The 21,714-nt window shown below is 38.7% G+C and overlaps 2 protein-coding genes and 1 pseudogene across 2 annotated transcripts; 2 read left to right on the forward strand and 1 right to left on the reverse strand.

Annotated features, from left to right (window-relative positions):
• Positions 1–238: 238 nt before the first annotated feature.
• LOC116173965 (glutathione S-transferase 1-1-like) lies at positions 239–1,309 on the forward strand. Its single transcript, XM_031491709.1, has 3 exons — positions 239–561; positions 613–813; positions 871–1,309. The coding sequence occupies exons 1-3, from the start codon at positions 421–423 to the stop codon at positions 1,177–1,179; spliced, it is 651 nt and encodes a 216-aa protein (XP_031347569.1). The 5' UTR covers positions 239–420; the 3' UTR covers positions 1,180–1,309.
• Positions 1,310–3,370: 2,061 nt separating this feature from the next.
• LOC116174529 lies at positions 3,371–4,862 on the reverse strand (annotated as a pseudogene).
• Positions 4,863–5,872: 1,010 nt separating this feature from the next.
• Positions 5,873–20,097, forward strand: LOC116174170 (putative 1-phosphatidylinositol 3-phosphate 5-kinase). Its single transcript, XM_031492036.1, has 16 exons — positions 5,873–6,294; positions 6,332–6,521; positions 6,568–6,832; positions 9,085–9,294; positions 9,341–9,552; positions 9,598–9,837; positions 13,143–13,331; positions 13,378–13,613; positions 13,664–13,931; positions 14,431–15,475; positions 15,770–16,183; positions 16,232–17,332; positions 18,832–19,085; positions 19,129–19,455; positions 19,503–19,664; positions 19,713–20,097. The coding sequence occupies exons 1-16, from the start codon at positions 5,971–5,973 to the stop codon at positions 19,907–19,909; spliced, it is 5,634 nt and encodes a 1,877-aa protein (XP_031347896.1). The 5' UTR covers positions 5,873–5,970; the 3' UTR covers positions 19,910–20,097.
• Positions 20,098–21,714: the final 1,617 nt, after the last annotated feature.

A 21,714-nucleotide genomic window follows, 5' to 3' on the forward strand; every position in this document is an offset into this window, starting at 1 on the left:
CAGAAATGATTGCAAAACTAATATAAAAAAAATAAATTTTAACGTCGGTGACGAAATTGAGATAACGAATCACTGGACAAACAGGACCCTATTTTCAATGGTGAAAAACGCTAAACCAGAATATTCATAGTAAAAAAAATTTTTTTATTTATTTATTGATAAGGTGTGATATGTAGTGTAGTGTAGAGTGGGATTTTTTCACTTGGACCTATACTCAATACTGTGTCGACGATAATGAACGATAGATACCTCTCTGGTAGCAATTTAAATTGGACCAAAAGTAATAGGGGTCACGAGATACAAAGCGGTGATTGGTACATTCAGTGGTCAGATTATTTATAAAACCGGTTGAGTTAACGAAGGAAGTTGTTAGTTACCGTCTGACTTTCGCCGAGTGAACAAATTAACAAAGCTAAAATAATGGCACCGAAGTTGTATTACAGCGAAGTAAGTGCGCCGGTTCGTTCCGTATTGTTGACCGCCAAAGCAATTGGATTAGAATTGGATATGCACCCTGTCAATCTTATGACAGGGGAACATTTGTCACCCGAGTTTCTGAAGGTAAAAGTGTAGAGCAAAATGACCTTAGCCTTGAAAGTTGTTGCTTTCCAGATGAATCCACAACATACCGTCCCGACCCTGAACGATAACGGATATTGCCTTTGGGATAGTCACGCCATCAATATTTATCTTGCAAGCAAGTACGCAAAGGACGATTCGTTCTATCCCAAGGATCTGCAAAAGAAAGGCACAGTCGATCAGCGATTGTTTTTCAATGCTTCAATGGTGCAAACTAGGATGGGGGCAATTGTGGTAACGTTTCATCTCCGTTGATAGGTATAGACGAAAGTAACTCGATTCTCTGTACAGAGACCAATAATTCGCCAAGGCGCAACTTCGATTCCCCAAGACAAATGCGACGATGTTCGCGATACCTACGATTTTCTGGAATCATTTTTGGAAGGCCACGACTACGTTGCTGGCGACTCGCTCACAATTGCCGATTTTGCGATTGTTTCAGGAGTCTCTTCCATCGCACCTTTCGTACCGATCGCGCAAAATAAAAACCCTCGCCTTTCCGCTTGGTTTAACAGAATGCAGCAGCTTCCATACTATGTGGAAGCCAATCAAATTGGATGCGATAAACTTGTTGGTTTTATCCAAAGCAAACTTGCCTAAATATATCTTAAGTTAATATTAGTACAGATCGTTATTTAAATATATACCTATACCATTTGTCAGCGTAAATAAGCTATTAAGTATTTGGGTTGTCATTGATAAGATCAGTAAATATACCTACAGAACTTTTGCAGGTTTATTTTTACTTGCAATGTTTTACACATAGTACATTGAACTTGAAACTAGATAGTCTAACAAAACCACTTTCTAGGCCTCCAGGAGAATAGCTCCACCTGGCTACGGGATTGTACATACAGTATATACAATACTGTGATACCGGCATTGAGAAATGTATTTGACCTAGATGCCTAACGAGCGTCTTTTTCAGTTTTCTTCCATTTCAGTGCGTCTTTAACATTGTGTCACTGTACTGCACTGCACGGACAAAACAACGACTCGGTAAGAAGAACAACACGGATTTTAGCGCAGTTCGAAGTGGGCTTCACGCCATAGCAATACCGAAATGTTTTCAAATTCAGTATTCAGCAGCGCAAATCTTTTTAAAGACCCCATTGGTAGGGTAGGTATCATTTTTGTGGGGAATGGAGTAAAAATAATTGATATAGGCATAGGACAGGGTTTTGCGAAAATAGTTACCGAAAGAACGCTATTATACAGACTGACAATTTAACAAGTAGGAGAGTACTCAATGCGTCGATATACTTTTCTCTGTTCTATCGGTGCTTTAAGGGCGGGGAATTCCCCAATGAGAATACATAGAAAACCAGGAACGTATAGCACGTTTAGCGGGGCGTACAAGGAAGCAATAAGTGCGGCTATAGAGGAGAGAAGGAAAACAGGAACCATACCACAGAATGTGGAGTACGATGGCCATACTTACTACATACATATTGTTGTGTTAATTTAGGTGGTTTGGTCCATGTTCAATTTTTGTTTATAGCCGCATTATAATTTGTTTATTTTGTTTATTTAATTGTAAAGGAATTACGTTTTATAAGATAAGGAACATCTCAAAATTATTTGCGTAATATTTAAAAATGTATCTCATGGTTTTTTCCGGTCGTAGATAAGAGTTGCGCTTATCGCTAAAACTTAAATCAATTTTGTAAACCGATGTTGTCGCAGATTTAGATAAGCGAATTTTGTTTATTTTTAACTAACTAAAGAAGTGGAATCGAAATTGGAACAAGAGAGGGAAATGCGTTAAAGAGAAGAAAATTAGTGAATTAAGTGAAATCAGAGATTTTAAGTACGGCGTGTGAAATTGTCTAGTCGAGTTCGAGTTAAGGAGAAGTTGTTTGTGAGAAAAGTTTAAGTGTTATAAAATAAAGAAGTGGAGTTTCTGAGGCGAATTCAGTTTAGTGTTTGTGTTTTTTTTGTACGTGTCTGTTTAATGAAAGTCGCAGAAGACTGATATTTGGACTGGATATTTGGATTATTGACATTATAAGATAATTAAGACGGTGGAGCCGACGTAAATTAATTATTCGTTACTCAATTAATTAGTTTCCATACCCTCACGTGGACTAGAGAGGGTTTTTCCGTGAGTGTCTTCGTTGAAAACTACCCGTCTCAACTCGAGGGTACGTTAACAACTACAAGGGGGTTCTCAATTGGACGTTTTATTTACTAAAAGTGTTGATTCAAGTTTAATCAATAATTTTGAATATCGTGGGGTATTTTTGTATTTTCGGAAGATAAGCCTTCGAAATATCCGCCCCCCGTAACATTCGCTCAAAAAAGTTCTAGTCCGGAAGCACATTTGCCACAAAAAATTCGCTCTTATAAACACTCCAGGAAATTCGCCTCTAAAGATAACGCCAGTAAAAAAAAGTCGCCTGATAGCATATTCCATACCCAGAGACTAAAGTTTGTGTTTCAATCCCGAGGTGCATGCTATCTCGGGCAACGAGCACCCGAGACTCGGATGCATTTTAATTGTGTGGTATACACACTATTTTTTACTCATGTATAATCAATATCAAACTGTCAATGTTAAAATGCGAATTTGGGCACAATAGACCCAACAATCCGCTTAAACGAGCTATGGTGTAACTATTACTGCCAAAATCAAAACCAATATATACGTAAAACAGTCATTAGACTTAAAACACGTGAATAAAGAAAGAAAGAGAGAAAGAAAGAAAGGAAGAGAGAGAGAGAGAGAGAGAGACGAGCCTCTCTCTCTCTCTCTCTCTCTTCCTTTCTTTCTTTCTCTTTGGTCTACGCATCCGCACGAATTTTAGATATTGAGAGACACCTCTAAAAAGCGTTATGAGGGCCCAGAACAAGAGGGATAATAAATTAAAAAAAATAAAAAATAAAATAAATAAAAAATAAATCAATCAAAAATAAAAAAAATATTGTAACCAATAGTCGAGAAATCGAGGCGCCATGACAAATTAATCGGTGATAAGAAAGTAAAACGGACGTGCCGCCTTCTTTCCGGGAAATATGACGTGTTCGTTCTAGAAGCGTTTGAGAGTACTCCGAGAATGTGTATTGTTATAAATAAATTACTAATTAAATTTACGTTACAATAATTTTTTGAGTATGAATGTGAATAAATTAAAACAATTCCCATAAAAGTTTCATGCATTGAGGAATTAATAAAGATGTCAAAAATCACGATATGCACTATGTAAATGGGCATCAGAAACAAAATCACAAGTAGATCACAATAAAAACCCCAGAAAGAAAGCAGTATATGACAACCTGAGAAGATCGTAAACATTATTAAGCGGTAGGGCAAAGGGATGCTATTAAGCTTTTTAAGGCAGTCACTGGTGTCTGTTTGTCCGTCCGTTCGTCTGTCTGTCAATCTGTCTCTGATCACGATAATTGGCAAACACTTGGACCGCTTTTCTAGATCCGCTTAGAGGTTTTACGGTTAAACAGGGTGGTACTACAGCTGTAGGTACGAATTATTGTGTAATTGCTGTGTTGAATAAAAGTAAAAATATCCAATATTGTAATGGTTATTATTGGAAGCGTGTAGCGGTGTAACGTTCCTTGATCCATTTAACCAAGTGCTCGGAGCCTATGTGGTTGGCATCATCATAGTATGGCAGCTTTTTCATTTCGAGTAACCATTCGCAAAGTCGTGGATGATTTGTTTCCGAAACTGGCGCAATGCGCGACATGGATGACACTGGCGCGACAATGCAGAAATCGGCAATTGTAATCGAATCACCTGCAACAAACCGGCGAGTTTTCAAAAAATCCTCTAGCAAACTGTACACCGAAATTAAGTCCTCGATCTTCATTTGTATGGTGCTTTGTTTATCTTGTAACGTGATTGATTTCTGCAATTTTAAATTTTAAGCGCTGCGTAATTGATTGGTTGATTATGTGCATACTACGACCGCGCTCGTTTTTGTTTGGATAATTGATGCGTAAAAAATAGCATTTGGTCGACGATAACCTTTTTACGTGGATCTTTCGGGTAGAGCGCATCATTTTTGGCATATTTGTCGACAAGGTAAATGCTAATTGCCGCACTATCGCCTAAGCATCAAAAGCCATCATCGTCTAATGTCGGAATTGTGTGTTGAGGGTTCATCTAAGAAATGATCAGAGTCATCGGTGATGAAAGAGGAAATACTTACTGCCTTAAATTCGGATGTCAAGTGTTCCCCGCAAACAATATTAATTGGCACTAATTCCAATTCCAACCCTATTGCTTGGGCTGTTAGTAATACAGCTCTTGAGGTTGGGCTCATTTCGGAATAATATAGCCTTAGAGTCATCTTCTTTTTGTGTTACAAAAATATGTAATCACTCAGTTAAGATTCATTTGAATACTGATAAAAACATGTACCTAGTCATTACTACATAGATGATAACCCATGGCCCTATTTATTTATTGAGTTGGTTATATTTTTTTGCGTTATAGATTCTTTGGGACAAATTTATTGTCACATGACATGACAATGAAGTTTTAGAACTAAGTAAATCACTAAGCTTATGTCTTCTATTTAAAATAATTGATCGGCTTGTAATGATCTGACGGATCCCGGAAGCGAAGACTGCAATCTTGACTTACCCTATACTTACAGTTGGGTACAGTTGCGATATGTGAAGGTCCCCAAGCAAAGCTTCCAAGGGAACCAGAGGCAGGTCATGGTGCACACTTTTGTACGTTTGAATTCCATAAAACAGAAAGTGGCGAAATTACTATACGGCATAGAACATTTCTAAAATTATACATCATTATGAGACAGGGTAATGGCACCCCCGCCAATTTAGGTCGGCGGATAATTGGTACTTATACGGGTTTCCTAGATTGCGGTGTCACTAGCTATGAGAGGCCTAAAACCCAGGGTGGGCCCTCCCACATTATTTATCTGTTTGTGGTGTAATGTGCTGCCTATCGTATGCACCACCACAAGGTTATTTTATAACTTGAATCTTGTAAATTGAACACTATATTAAATTGGATGTTGTTATGAGAACTTATACATATGTTGCACAATATTGTACTTACTTATTTCTACAAGTGAAGTTTTACTTTTAATTTAATTTTGAAAGAGAAATAAAAGAGCATTCTGGTAGTTTGACAAGCAGTAAATATTGTATATACAACAGAAAGCAATAGAAGCTGTAATTTATACTTACGTGCGGAATAGGGCCTTGTGTTGTGATCCTTACTGTAGATGTACCGTGGCAAATATACAGGTGCATTAGACACAGTTGTCGCATCTGTGTGCAGGTAGACACTAGACACAACCAAACACCTGTTAAATGTCAGATCAATCTAACCTCAATGATAGCAAATATAACTAATTTTTATGATTTATTTTAAATAATTTGTAAGGCCGTAGCCTTAACATGAACAAAAATTTACAATCACCTACAAAATTAACGGAATTTGCTCCATTACAATCGGAAGAAAAGCAACAAAGTGTCGGTCAGTTTATATCGAAGCTTTTTAAACTAAACAAAACTTCGCCCACAACTGACAATGCATCCATCAACACGGAGAAAGCGCTTGACAATACCTCACAAGAATCGTTACCGACATGGGCAATCGAATCGACGCAAGAAAACTGTGAAGCACGTAACGATTATTACTACCAGGTGGACGTGAACGAAGGGAGGAGCTTGCCTAATGTTCTTAAACGTATTAGCAATTTACTAGCATTGAAGAGTACAGTAAGTAGACCATTTGTCTGTATTAATTCTCGTGTAGAATTTGCAAGCGTACTCGGACACCGAACTGAAACAATATTGGATGCCAGATTCTGTAAGCAAAGAGTGTTACGAGTGCGGGGAGAAGTTTACAACATTCCGCCGCCGTCACCATTGTAGAGTTTGCGGGCAAATTTTCTGTTCACAATGTTGCAGTCAGCAAATTCCCGGGAAGATATTCGGGTGCACAGGTTAGTACATTGTGCAGTGTAAAATATGCTCACTCGCCATTTTTAGGTGATCTCAGGGTGTGCACTTACTGCTGTAAGGTGGTGCTTTCGTACTTGCAATCGCCCGACGTAGGTGCAGATCTAACGGCCGATCTCAAAGCGCTACAAGAAAATTTATTAAATAAGTATGGGGCAAATTCACCAGTCGGAAACTCGGTCTTAGGGATTGGTGCTATTCTGAATCCTATATCAAATAGCTCATTAGAGACTGGGGGTACGTTGAGAAGGAAAATATCTCTCGGTTATCAAGAGGAGAAGTTTGCGATTGGACGGTAGTAACAGTTGCACAGAGGTACATTGTCTTGTAAAATTAGTGGCCTTCGGATAGTAAAACTGTGGCAGAGCCTATGGGTTGCACCTTTTTGCTTTTGTCAAAGTTTGATTTCTTGGTGTGGAGGGTACCAATTGTGGTCACTACTTCATGTTCCTGAAGCAAATTACTGTGGTATAACATTTGCTTTAATGTGTTGTTGTATACAGGGTGTTACATATAAGTATGTAAAAAAAAATTAGGTGGTATAGAGGGGATCAAAACGAGCATTTTTCGAAATAAACCAAGGATCCAACATGTTTCGTTTGGGAGCCACTCCCAAAAAAGTGGTGCAATTTGCATTTCTTCTTTAATTTTTTTCTGGGCAACCATAAGAGTTAGACTGGTTTTCGGGTATGCCCTTTCCAATTTTGCAACAATGTTTTTAAAATTCCTACCATGAAAGAGCGCACCCCTAAGTGAGGGTGTGAAAAAAATTCTGATTTCGACGAAATTTCGTATCCGGGAGGTTTTTGAACATGAAAACCATGAATCTAAAAAAAATTCCACTGCAATTCTTGTCCGGACAACGAAAATGGAGAGAATTCTACGAAATTTGTTATGTACATACTTGATGAGTTAAGGAACTAGTTATTAATTTAACTAGAGTTCCATTACAATCAATTAGCATTATTCCAAGTATAATATCGACTTATCGTTCATTCTCTCTTCCTTAAAAGTTAAGAAAAATTCTCTTTACTGCGCCAATTTTTATTTTGTTCCTCTTCGTTAATGTTCTCAATTCGACCTGGGCGTTCCAGTACAATCGTAAGTATACAGTTTTATAATTTCACCACTTTCACCATCAAATACAACTCCTTCCTTAAAAAAATGTCAGATAACTCACCAATCACAATTAGACTTGATAACACTAGCTTCGAAGGAACGCGTCCCCACTTAGTCAAAATAACGCTCACATCGTAAAACAACTGCTTTAATTAACTTTCGTCCAATAAGACTCCTAACGCAAACGACCACATTTTAACACGTAATTTCACGTTACACAATCAAATACTCGGCTTCATCCTACTGCTGAATTCTAACGCATGCGCTTCGCCTTAAGGCCAATTCACATTATTGGTGACGTCACGGGATTGTGTCATTCCGAACATAACACACGGTGCGGTCAATTATGATAGCGTATATGTATTTCCTAAGGTTGATTCACATTATTGGTCAGGCCACGGTCAGAACATGTTCAAAGAAATATAAGCTACAATAATTGACCGCACTATGATCTGATCATGACGTGACCGATAATGTGAATCAGGCTTTATAAAGCCCTGATCGACGGTGGGGATGATTGTTTCACACTGCGTGGGGGAAAACGCCGCGTTGATTTTATTGACATCACGCCATGTAGATTTTACTTATAACTGTGGTGTGATGCGTATCCGTTACCATATGTTCCACCACATATTATTAACTCCTTAAGGTATTTAGAATATTTTTTCAAATTTAACTTGTTTCAATCGATCGCTTGGGCGCGGTATTTGTCACCTGGCCCTGAGTGCCTATTTTTAATTCAGTTTTATTGTTTGAGTAATGTTGAATAAACTTGTTTCATCTGTAAATGATTAGCGGATTAGCTTGAGAAATGTACGCCCTCAGCGGGAAGTGCTGAACTATGTGTTTCATTGCCTGTTTCCCAGTGCCACAGTTACAGGAAGCTGAAGGAAGCTTACCCCATTTGTGCAGGGAATCGGCGCATCTTCCTTAGTTTCCAATAAGGATTATAGTACAGAACTCGAGTAACAATTAGTACTCCTATCTCTGAGAATTCATCATTAAAAGGCGTCCCGAAAAGTAAACTGCTGTAATTGTGCCAAGGGGAATCGGCTTGTGCGTGGTATTTTGTTTGTCTATTTTGGCATATGGGTGTCTGTTAGTCAATCTGGAAACAATATTTTATTGAATTACACCAGAAATGAATGATTTAGATAATAGATATCTGATGATATATTAACAGGCAATTTTATCATACACCTGAGATAGTGAAAAGTATAAAGATCAAAACATTTTTATTTTTATCATGTTTTTGTAATAAATAACATGTACTTACATATATCCAAATTCAAATGATTAATATTTAAGTCAAATACGTTTAGAAATTCAACTTTAACAAAGTCCAAGGGGGTTGATCGCCTATGGTACAGTTTGAGGGTCATTGATTTTACAAAAGACACCACGAAACTAACTAGTGACGCATTTTAGACCCGCTTCAGAAAGCTACATGTCTCCTGAAGAAAAATGCAAAGTTTTGCAAAACTCGGCCTCTTTACGTAGTCTCTACGAAGAAATATGCAGGCCTGCTTCGGGGGTTCCTCTGCAGATACACCGATATAGACTGAGGACGTACTCGGATTGTTTCCTAGGATCGGAATTAGTCGACTGGTTAATTTATCAGCAGAAAGCGAACTCAAGGTTTATACTTCTCACTTGATTACAATTTCTCAGTTAATACTTGCAGGGTTCAAGCTGTAGCTATCTGTCAGGCTTTACTCGAAGGTGCTTACATTGATTGCGTTTCGGAACCGAGTTGTTTTACCGATGGGTACGCACTTTATAAATTGGGCATACTTCCCAACGAGCCTCCAGTTGATATGCATACCTGTGATCTTCCAAATCAAGATGAGCCGATTTGGACCCGACAAGTACCTCAGGAATTAAGCAGTACTACAGGTAAATTCATATTGCAATCTGATTTAGTAATGAATAAAGTTTTAGATTCTGAAAGCGACAATGCTGTTCAAACCCCTTCAAATTCAACTCACTTTAAGTCTTCGTCTTCGTACATGTTAGATTTAAATTTGGAGTCCAACACTGTTTATTTATCGAAACCACCTCCGTCAGTACAAAATATTTATTCTCCAGTTGACTGTGATACTAGCTTAAAGAAAGACATTATCTGCGAGGAGCCACCAGCTGTGAATACTTCCGAGCAAAGAGAATTTGTACCTGAGTCAGGTAGTGAATTTTTTTATGCTTTATTCTAGAAGTCTTAGTATGCAAGTACTTGCTGTATAATATTTTTAAGGTACCAAAGTACCTATAATTTGTTGGGTACTTACGATGAGGTATTTTTCTGAATTCTAGCAAAATGTTGCTGTTGGATTTACATAACGAAATTAAAAAGGCACAAATATAATATCTCTTCGCTCATTTGTCGAAAATAGATACTGCACTTTACACAATCACATTCCTAATTGAATAAAAATGTGTAGGTACCTGGGCCACAGATAGTTCGTTTGGAAGTTTGAGATGGTACCTTGTATCTGTACATATATTTTTTAATTGCCATGAGTAGATAAGCAATGTATGTACGGGACCAGGAAGTGACGTCACACCAATCAGAATCGAGTATTTCGGTCACGTGGTCACGTGTGAGCCAATGGGAGCGCGTGAGTCTGCCATTTTGTGATGTCACATTTTTGCTGTTTTGCTTTGGTGTTTCGGGACCAGGAAACGCGTCACACCAATCAGAATGCATATTTCGGTCACGCATACCTTCCTACTGATTAGGATGTCCTGCTGATTCGGATATCCTGTTAACGACCGGACGCTGTTTCCTGCTGATAACCGGATGCTGCTTCCTATTCCCGCCATTTACGTTTCCGGCTGCTGATTAGAATTTACCGGATGTAAGTTTCCTGTTGACATGAACGGATGCCCGTCGATACATGAATTACGAATCTGCCGCTTTAGTCAACTGAGCTAGAAGGGGCGCGCGATTGCAGGGGCGTAGAGGGTGGCGTAATTCGCGTATCGATGGTTCAAATCCTCGATATAGATCGCCGCCTATGACGCGTTTCCTGGTCTATAAATACACGCGGGAAAATATGCTAGATATGATGTAGACAAAATTGCCGACAACAACCTCCCCATACTGCATTCTGATTGATGTGACGCGTTTCCTGATCCAACCCAAAATGTGACGCCACAAAATGGCCGACTCACGTGCTCCCATTGGCTCACACTTGACCACGTGATCGAAATACCGCATTCTGATTGGTGTGACGCGTTTCCTGGTCCCGAAACACGGGAAGCAAAACAGCCAAAATGTGACGTCACAAAATGGCCGACTCACGCGCTCCCATTGGCTCACACGTGACCACGTGACCGAAATACTCGATTCTGATTGGTGTGACGTCACTTCCTGGTCCCGTACATACATTGCTCATCTACTGCCATGTATATAAAAATTACAATATCAAACGAAACAGTTAAAGGTATACTTCTCATTTGTAATTTAAATATAAACGAAGTATAGCAGAGTGTTCGTGAGCACATTCATGAAACAGACGCATCCAGATACGCAATACGAGACTAAAACGTATTTACATGTGCGTTTAAATTGGTTATATTTAGTGGAAAAAGTGCTAAACATTGTTGCACAAGTGCTGCTTTTTCATACGCATCAACCATAGATCAAACAATTTTTAACACCAATCGGCCAGTTTAGAAGAGTTGTTTGTTGTTGACCTACTTACTTCCGAATTGATGTGCTTATGAAGAAAGTAGCCATTACCTAAAAAGCTTTTGTTGTTCGTTAACTTATTATTATTTATTTATTATTATATTATTATGTAGTTATTTATGAAATAATTACCGTTCAAATCGAAAATTGCTACGGAAAGGATATAAGATTTGTAGGAGGCCTTCTTTGTCATAATCCTGCCTTTGTCGTCGTTATACCTTTGCGTAATTATTTGGAAACTTAGTTCGTTTATCTGCTTTTTTACTGTTTGACGTCATTCAAAAGGTATGTTTGCACCACGTATTAAATAAACGAATTGCGTTTGCGTTTCTGTGAACAATCGTTTATATCGTTTGCGCGTAAGGCTTTGAAGATATTTTATAATTGAACTTATCATTAGGATTTTCATTCATTCAAATTGTGTATTGATTTAAGATAGATGTTTCAGTTGTGATCAAAAATTGCATAGAATGGTTTATTTTATTTAAATTGTAACCTATAACGTTTGCATCATAAGACGATGTATTACCTGCATTTGACAGTATTTATTGATTTAAAGATATAATGCAGGTGACGTATCGATTTTGATACTGATGGGATATTTACAATGGACTTTTTATTAAAATTATGAATAATTTCGGACTTCTTCCGCAAATTTTTTCTATGGAAACGCTTAATTAATGTACCGTTCAAAGTGAAACTCTGCAGTGAGCAAAGGAGATGAGGTACGAGAAACTAACAATGCGCGCGATTAGCCCCATCCGTAGGCGCCAAACTACTCTAATATGGTAAGTGCGTTACTTTCGTCGGGAGGATTCATATTAAAGTAAAAAAACTTCTTCCCCTCCTCCCTCTCGGGGTACAGCTCGTGTAACAGTACGGGGAAAAATTCGTACAAGTTCGTATATTAAAGTTAGGGCGATAGGGCCGCGTAAAATCTAGCCAACCGAAAATCGTTCGTGGATTAATTTCAAACCCAAGAAATACTTCATGAAGTAATAAAGTAATTGTTCTATGCAACTTATTTTTTTTTATTCTTTATTTTATAGTGGGTGGAGTGTTAGCTAATTAGCTACTCTTCCCACTCGACCCCTTATCGTGTCAAATGAAGGTACCTACAAAGGGAAAATGCAATATTTCGGAGAATTTTTCTAAGGGATTAATTCTTCTTGTATTTAGTATTGTGTGTGTGTTCCAGGCGGCCTTTACATATTTATATGTAAAGAACTCCCCTTCCCCCTTTAATCATCTACCAAGAAGGTAAACGTTGATAAATATAACGTGCTACTAACGTTATAAATATTTACTAAGCTATTTCGGTTTTTAAAAATGCGCTTTATCTGCACTAGAATTGTGAACAATTCATACTTGTTTAAATTAATTTTCTATTTATGAGTATAAAAAGTAATATAATTTAAATTTGGAAGCACTCTTTGAAGGCCTATAAACAGAACTATATCGTTCTCAAAACAGGAAGAGGAATGTTGACTGTAGCTCTTTATATATTAACTTGTAAAAAAAGATTTAAACTAATTACAAGGGAATGATTCTGATAGTTAGTGACCTGTGTAGATAAAGACGTTGCGATAATTAAAAAGTAGTTATTAAATAAACAAAGTCAGTTTGAATTATTATAATGGAAGAAATTGATATAAATTGTTGGTCAGTTATGACAAAGTCTCTAGGTAAATGTCTGTGCCATTTTTAGTCATGCATACTAATATCAAGATGCAGGTGAAACTTCAATGTCCAGTAAGTCTGCGCATATGGAAGTTAATTTTGAATTGTTTTCTAGGCTGGCACAAACCTTCGCACTTGCGGGAGGAGAACGGGGAAAAATTTGTTTATAATGTTATAACGAATACCTATAAACAACACGAAGAAGGTTTATTAAAGCAACTTCTTTCCATTCACGGTCTGTCCGTTTCGTGGGTGGACACAATAATTAAATTGACGCACGAAATCGTAGACTTAATTCGGCCAGGTTTGTATTGCAAACCTAAGACAGTAACTAAACGCTCATTTGGCAGATAAGAATCATGACGCAGAGGACATAGACGTACTTCGATACGTCCAATTTAAAAAAGTAAGCGGGGGTGCGCGTACGGACAGTCAATTGGTTGGCGGTATCGTGTGCAGCAAAAATATCGCCCATAAGTATATGTCGACGAAATTGGAGAATCCGAAAATACTAATCCTCCAATGTTCCCTCGTTTATCAAAGGACGGAAGGGCGTCTCATGTCCCTCGAACCAATTCTAATGCAGGTCAGTCCCTCTATACGTCGCGATCCATAGTAATCGTGTGCGTTACATAGGAGCACGAATATCTTCGAAACGTAGTCGCCCGAATAATAGCGTTACAGCCCGACGTCATTCTGGTGCAACGGAACGTGTCGAGATTGGCGCAGGACTTGTTACTCGCTCAGGGGATGACGTTAGTGCTAAATGTGAAGCAGACCGTTTTGGAGAGATTGGCGAGGTGTACACAGGCCGATCTCGTAACTTCTATGGATGCGCATATCGGCCGACCAAGGTTGGGTACATGCAAGTCATTTTATTTGAAAACGTTCGATATAGAGCGAGGTAATTTACAGAACATGTTCGTTATAGGTTGCCTCATCACAAATAGACCAATCACTTTTCAGGGCGCGTACATCAGATATTGCGATTTAGTCATTCATTTTTAGTCAAACACTGTTTTCGTGGTTTCAGGTTATAGAGGGATTTGTAGTGGTACCAACAGCATTTGTCATAGGTGGGATTATTGTCCAGTCCTTTGTGTTGGATTACCCTCTGTGGGTGTATGAAGTGTGCGCGTCATTGGCGAGTCGCGATTTAGCATTGAAAACGTTTTCATAATAATAATAATAAATATATAATAGAGTTTTTATACGGAGTGAAGAGATTTTCATCATGGTGTACGGATGGTAAAAGTAAAGCCTCTGCTACAGAGTGTACGAAATATGTAATCACTACATACAGACAATGCAAATAAATTAATTATGGTCAACCTGTTGAGGCAACTTATCTATTAAAAGGGCCTTGTGTTAAAATGTAGTTAATGGTAAGCTTTCTCTTACAGGTGGCTGTAAAACGCTAATGTTTTTTGAAGGCTTACCATTGTCTCACTTAGGAGCTACAGTATTACTAAGAGGCGCTTCACTCAAAGAACTCGAATCAATAAAACAGATCTCTAGACTCTTACTATTCGCGTCGTATAATTGGAGGTTAGAAAAGTCATTCCTTATGGACGAGTTTGCACAACCACCAAACTCCAAGGAGGAATTTTTCGACGACAGTAAGGAAAACTCTCCCGACCTGCCCATAAGTAAAATACCCATATCTGACTCTGACAATAAATCTAAATTGGAGTTGTTTTCTGACAGTGAAAATGACGCCGAGTTCTTTAGTATGAACACGCGAAGTGACTCGTATACTGCCACTAGCAACAATACGACGAAATCGGAACGTGCCGAAAGAGTGTCCGAGGATCGGAAGGTAACACCGGAATCGACTAGCGATTTTAGTGACCCTCTGCTCTCTTGCAATTTGGAAGATGACGTATTTAAGTCTAATAATGTCGAGAAATTTTCCGTGGCAGAGTTGCCGTTTTCGAATACATTCCGTAAAGCCCTGGACGATACGATCCTTTGCATTTCCCCGTACATTGTCTTTACGATTCCCTATTTAGAGACCGACTCTGGACGCAAATGCAAGTTGCGCAACTTTTTCCCGCCCGAACTATATTTAAGCCAGCAAATTGAGAAGAAGAAAAAGGTTAAGAGTAAAGATGTGGCGGCGAACGAAGGCTGTAATTTGCAATCTCACAATTTGCACCTGAAACCCTCGCATCCTTTTATTACGGAGAGGATACGGAGAAGCGCCGATAGTAGCGAATTTCAGAGTATGCTAGCGCATTTTCGAGCTTGCGGTGGCCGATTGGAGCATAAAGATGCGGTCGTTCGCGATGATGACAAAGAGAATAGACATAACGAGACGAAACACGTGCCCGAATACGAAAGTAATCATTTAGACGCTTTGGATCTGCTAAGTCATCAGAAGTTGGGGGTGTTGTTTTGCAGTTTCAGTCACCTTTCCAATAATGCGCCGGCATTTTGCGTAAAGATGTAAGATCACGTTAAATGAAGTCAGTCTAGCTAATATTTAAAAATTTTTGTTTTTCCGAGAGATCTAATTTTTAATTTTCCTTTGGGTCAAGGGCAAACAGAATAGTTTGTCTCACATTCTACACCTGCTTATATAATAATCGCAGCTAAATCACAATGATAGATTTTTCAAGCCCACCCTGAATCTTTTTCCTAAACTTCTTCCAAATATATTTTTTTTTTAATTGCAAAGCTAGACTAACTCCATTATTCGCCATTGCGTGGCTTCTGGTCAATTTCAATCAGGTATTCTAGGGTTGTGGCCATGGAATTTTATGGTGTAAATGACATTCCCTTGGGCTGCTTTTTGGAGAGATACTGCTTCAGGTCGACCTATAAATGTGCTTCTAACACATGCGACTCGCCGATGCTAAAGCACATTCGCCGCTTTGTTCACAACGGCGGCTGTTTGAGTCTCTTTCTGAACAGTTTCGAGAATGAATTCGAAGAGAGTGGAATCGTCATGTGGAGTTGGTGCAGCAAGTGCCACAAAGTATCGCCCGTAGTCCCGATGTCCAACGACACTTGGTCGTTCTCGTTCGCCAAGTACTTGGAGCTAAGGTTCTACGGTGGTCTTTACACTCGAAGGGGAAGCGCGGGATGCTCCCACAGTTTGCATCACGATCATTTTCAATATTTCGGTTATAAGAATCTCGTAGCGTCTTTTAAGTAAGTCGAAATTTCGGTGTGTAACCTTTTAAATTGTAATTGCAACAGGTATACACCGGTGCAACTTTGGGAAATTTCACTACCGCCTACGCTAATTACAATTTTGTACAACGTCGTTGAACAACAAAGCAAGCTTATCGACGAAATAAAAACGCTTGCGTTAAAAGGTCACGAAATTTACAATCTAATCAACGATAGACTTCTAATTTTTTCAACGGATATCGAGGGATGTAGCGCTTTAAAACAAATTTTAGCGAAAGAGCAGTTGAATTTCAAGCAAAAGATCGAAGAGGTGCAATTAAAGTTGACATCACCGACGTTGGAAAGCAAAGATCTCATCTTCGATGGCGAAGACGAGGATAATCGAAAGCAGATTGCGGTGTGGAGAATTGAAGATGTAATAATCAGAATAAAGCGTTTGATTTTGGAGTGCGTTGAGCAGTGGAACGTACGGTTGGCTGACCTTGCGAAGAAACGGGAATCTGACAAGAAAAGGGAGAAGGTGGTGTCAGTTGATTTGGATAGTCCAGAAGCCGTCGAAGCCCAACCGTTGGTGGTATCACAACCAGTTGAAGCTAAAGTTGACCATCCGACTTCTAGTGGATTATCAACGAAAAAAATTAAGAGTTTAGATCAGGGGGATGACGAAAGCGTTTCGTCCTCGCCGAAAATACATCACCGCTCTCAATCAGATGGTACAGCAATGTCTCAAATGATACTATATGATGATTTCCAAGATAACAAAAAGGAAATAGACAAAAAGACGGTCAAAAACATTCTCTCACAGTTACTACCGTCATCGATTAATGTAACGCCCATCCAACTACCCTTTGGGATACAAGAGCACTACACCCTTCCGACAGGGGTATCCATACCAATAGTCGTTTATGAAAACGAACCTAGTTCGATTGTCGCCTACGCACTGAACTCGTTTGACTACAAAAGGTCGCTCGATGAAATGATGGGGAAGAAACCGCAAAGCGCCGAACAAAGTCCGAGTCCTGTTCACAAACGGAAGTCACAGTCCGATAAGGATCAGTCGGAGGGAGGAGATTCGTCTTCGAGTAGAATTCTGTCATTCCTCCGAAGTAAGGATTCGAAAAACGACTTACTGCACTCCGTACAAGTTGGAGCTGGAATTGAGTCAAGGTAAATATAAAAGTTCTGTTACAGATCTTTCACTCATCACCGATTGATGCATACCCTGTCAACTCTGTCATTAATTCATGATTGTTTTGATTGTCGCGTTTCTAGCTTTAATTGCTCTATCACTGACCACCAGCGGTCCCAAACAAGTACGCCAATGATAATAATATACACCATACTTTTTTTATTATTTGCCGTTATGCAGGTAAGCATGTAAAATATGCGTGCTAGATGGGACCAAAACATTTTCCAATCTACACCATCAGCCCAAAATGTTCCGTTTTGGAAATCCTCCCCCCCAAAGTCATCTTTCTTTACATTTATCTCGCTGCAATTTGGAACTGACGGCTTTACTTATTCGCAAAGGAATTTTATCTGCGCGCTCTAGCGAAAACCAGATTTTGTCCCCTCATTTGTGGGAGCAGAGTGTGCATTTACTTTTTGCGAGAGGTAAAGTACCTAATCAAAAACTCCCTACGGGAGGTAAAGTAATTTCTATGGAAACGTAAATGTGTTGGTCTGCAACCTATATTCTGGGGTTTCAGAAATGTGGTTAATTTTGGGTATTTGATGTCCATATTTTTCTGTACCTTGACTTTAATTGGTTCTCAATTGCAAATAGGGGTTGCTTTCTGCAACAAACTCTTCTCATAATCAGCGAATAGCAATTTGTTTTAAAAAAAATGTGTAATTCGAGCACTCGGAGGTAGAAAACAAGATAAGGTAAGTAATGCCGGTTTCAGCCCACTTTGATCTTAAGATCTGCGCACGCGACAAGTTCAAGGTCATTTGATTCATTTCTGTTTGTCGGGGGTAAGTTTAATCGGAATCGGAAATTTTAATTTTACACCAAAGTTTTGTTGCAACGAAAAACCGAGATCAAAAGTGTGATAAAATTGTATCATGTTCTTTTGATCGAGAGATTTTTTCAGGAAGCAACAAAATTGGAGTGAATTAAAATTAAAATTATCCTGATTTTAAAACCAAGATCGAGTGTATTTTAGGGAGATTAATAAAAGACAGTAAATTTTGCAATCACTATATATTTTACGCATTCCTACACGCATCTTTATCGCTGATAAAAAGCTACCTAGCTTTTAATGACTTAAAAAATCATCTGATTGGTTGGAATTTGAAACAATCACCAAGCTGATTGGTCCAATATTAATGGAGTGTAATCTACGGAAACAAGTCTGTTCATTAAAATCAGATCTTTTCCATAGAAACAGCTCTGTTCAGTAGAAAGTGGGTCCGTTTATAAGAATCAGGTTCGTTAAGCCAACCTGTTTCAGATAAACAGATCTTTTCTTTCCATAGACACACAGAACCGAATCGAATGACCTTGAACTTGGGGCATGCGCAGATCTCATGGTCAAAGTGGACTGAAGCCGACCTTACTTACCTACTGCTTTTGTTTCACTCACTGTATCAGTAACTTATATACAAAAAATTTGAAATTTGGACAACGTGAAACAGAAAATAATATTTTATCCTATTAATAGTCAAACAGAAGAATCCCCTCCCAGTTTGGAGAAGCAAGATGACGCAAGGAAGGGAAAACCGCTCCACATTGAAATCCAATTTTCCGACCACAACACAAACTTTTTCTGTCGTATTTACTACGCTGAACGTTTTGCATGGTTACGAAGTATCTTCGTACCAGACGGTGAGGAGGCCTTCACTCGCTCCCTTTCGCGATGCGTGCAGTGGAACGCGCAAGGGGGAAAATCAGGATCGACCTTCTGCAAAACTATGGGTATTGTTCCAAAATCCGAACACTTCCTAACCTTCACTTGTAGATGACCGCTTCGTACTCAAGGAGTTGCCCAAGTCCGAAATACAACTCTTTCTCGATTCTGCCCACAACTACTTCGACTACCTGCAGCGGTGTTTCGACTCGCGCCAGCCGACGCTGCTAGGTAAAATTGTGGGCATCTATCAAATTATCTACAGGAACGTTACGACGAACGCAACTTTGCGCACCAACCTGCTCGTCATGGAGAATTTATTTTACAATCGGAAGGTGACGCATAAGTTCGACTTGAAAGGTTCGATGCGAAATCGATTGGTCAATCCCGATAATCAGGAGGGAGAAATCGTTCTTCTGGACGAAAACTTACTAAAAAGTGAGTGACTGGTGTAGGTGATCAGTCGAATTGTACCTATTTTTCAGTGTCGTGCGAGACTCCCCTGTATATTTTGCCGCATTCCAAAGTAGTTTTAACCGCCGCGATTCATAATGACACAGAATTCTTATCGGAGCAATCCGTGATGGATTACTCCTTACTGGTGGGCTTAGATTCCGACAATAAAGAGCTTGTGCTTGGAATAATAGGTAATTAGTGTGAGTTTGAGCCTGAGGTGCATTACTTACTTCTTACAGATTATATTCGTACATTCACATGGGACAAAAAGTTGGAGACGATGGTGAAGAAGTCGGGGCTTTTGGGAGGTCAAGGGAAGTTGCCGACTATCATTTCACCAAAGGAGTATAGGAAACGGTTCATTGATGCGATGCATAGGTATTTTTTAATGGTGCCCGATCACTGGGCTGGTTTGGGAAGAGGGCTCGAATGTTAATTTTTAGCTTTAGATCAATTTTTTAAATGACAAATTTTTACAGCGCATGTACGTACTAGTTCCAAAGAATACTTAGGTTTATTGTAAAGAAATTTAACTTATCCTACTTTGTCAAATGCTAAAAGTAGCATGTTAGGTTTTGTAAGTGTAACAAATGTTGATATATAGTAAAGTGAATGCATTGAGAATGGTTTGCACTTACCTTTCCATTCCAAGACAACTTCAAGGTAAACAGGTAAAAATCTTTTTATTTGATGGTGAAGAGTAAAATCGATGCCCTACTCACAGATTGGTTAAACAAAGTGGACAAATCTGGGTTTGGTAGTTTAACTGTCGATTGGTTGGGGGAGACGGCGCCTTTCGATCAACTTAAATAACAAGTCTCAGTGGCATCCTCTATCTCACTATTACGATTTCCCTCTTCAGACTTAAATGAGTGATGGTTGTATTTCTCTGATCTCTGTCAGGGTAAGTTCAAGGAGGAGAGATTTCGATGGGCATTGGTCCCTATATCCGGGACGTGAGCTGGTGATTTTTCCCCGAGACGTGTTCAATGAAGATTATGGAACATTCGGGACCTGGAATGTACACATATTTTAGAACAGCAACGCTTCTTGGTTTGAGCGGTCGTCAAGAGAACATTTTGTTGTTGTTTTGTGTTATTTAATGCAGGTAGTAATTTTTGCATTTCTTTATCATTTATTTGTGTTCTGTATACATTTTTGTTTTTTTTTATAATTCAATCTTTGTTTTTGGATTGGACATGATTTAACCACAAGGTTATTCTTTGGAATCGATTTCATTTGTGGTGCTCAATTAAGATTTTCTTTGGTTACACGGTTTTGGCCCCAAGTTAAATTTATATATTCAATCATTTGTTTAATTCTATGGAAGTTATCTAACCGCTTGATGTGTGTATGGACTTGTTACCAGTCCCATGGGTGGGACCTCACTAACAAAAACTTGCAATATAGTGAGATATGAGTAGTGATTCAGTAATTTCCACATATTTTGCTGAATTTACCTTCCAAGACCATAGCTTTTTAATGTAGGGTTTTATTGCACCAAAGTGAGTGAAATTGTATTTGTATTACATAAGTAAATTGTAGGAAATTTTCTTAACTTTGTATATAAATGTTTTCATTGTAGCACAAATCAGAAAGGAGATATTGCTGAAAAATTGCAATTAGGTGTCATTTTTCTATGGCAAAGGAGGTTGCAAAATTGAAATTCGGAAAGAACACATACAAATTAGCTGAATTGTGGTGCTAAGGGTCCCTCGTTCGAATCCGGGTTCGGGCATGGATATCACATTTGTAAATGTATAGTGCGTTGGGTTGGTTGAGCAGCCTTGGCTTAAACCCCGCCCACTCAAAAATAAAGGCAACAAAAAAAAGAATTTCTAAATCAATAAAATCACTCATTTTCAAAACTCCTGAAAATCTCCTTTTTTTGAACCAAATGGACTATAAGGGGATTTTCTAGATATTGTAACATGAACAGTCGCAGACAACTCCCGATTCGAAATTTGACGGTAATCATTAATTTCGCTACTGTAATGATCTTAGGGGTCCCCGAACATCATATAATAATATAAATGGAAGATACGAGATAAATCAATTTAGTACAAAAACACATCTACGATCAATTTGGACAAAACAACCCTTAAAATGACAAATTGCATGTACAAAAACACATCAAAATGGTATGGCTGTACTCTACCATCGACTTCCATTAATTTAAAATGTACAAACGCAAGCAATATCCATGTTTAAGTCGATTATCTCAAACAAAACTGCACATAC

The sequence above is a fragment of the Photinus pyralis genome, unplaced genomic scaffold, assembly GCF_008802855.1.
Source record: "Photinus pyralis isolate 1611_PpyrPB1 unplaced genomic scaffold, Ppyr1.3 Ppyr1.4_LG6, whole genome shotgun sequence".
Classification (NCBI taxonomy): domain Eukaryota; kingdom Metazoa; phylum Arthropoda; class Insecta; order Coleoptera; family Lampyridae; genus Photinus; species Photinus pyralis.

Bases quoted from the DNA above. Each gene is read 5' to 3' on its own strand.
- LOC116174170 (XM_031492036.1), top strand. From the start codon at position 5,971: ATGAACAAAAATTTACAATCACCTACAAAATTAACGGAATTTGCTCCA. The intron at 9,838-13,142 runs GTAGTGAATTTT...ATTGTTTTCTAG, and splicing joins AGAATTTGTACCTGAGTCAG to GCTGGCACAAACCTTCGCAC. The intron at 17,333-18,831 runs GTAAATATAAAA...TCCTATTAATAG, and splicing joins GGAGCTGGAATTGAGTCAAG to TCAAACAGAAGAATCCCCTC.
- LOC116173965 (XM_031491709.1), top strand. From the start codon at position 421: ATGGCACCGAAGTTGTATTACAGCGAAGTAAGTGCGCCGGTTCGTTCC. The intron at 562-612 runs GTAAAAGTGTAG...GTTGCTTTCCAG, and splicing joins TGTCACCCGAGTTTCTGAAG to ATGAATCCACAACATACCGT. The intron at 814-870 runs GTAACGTTTCAT...TTCTCTGTACAG, and splicing joins CTAGGATGGGGGCAATTGTG to AGACCAATAATTCGCCAAGG.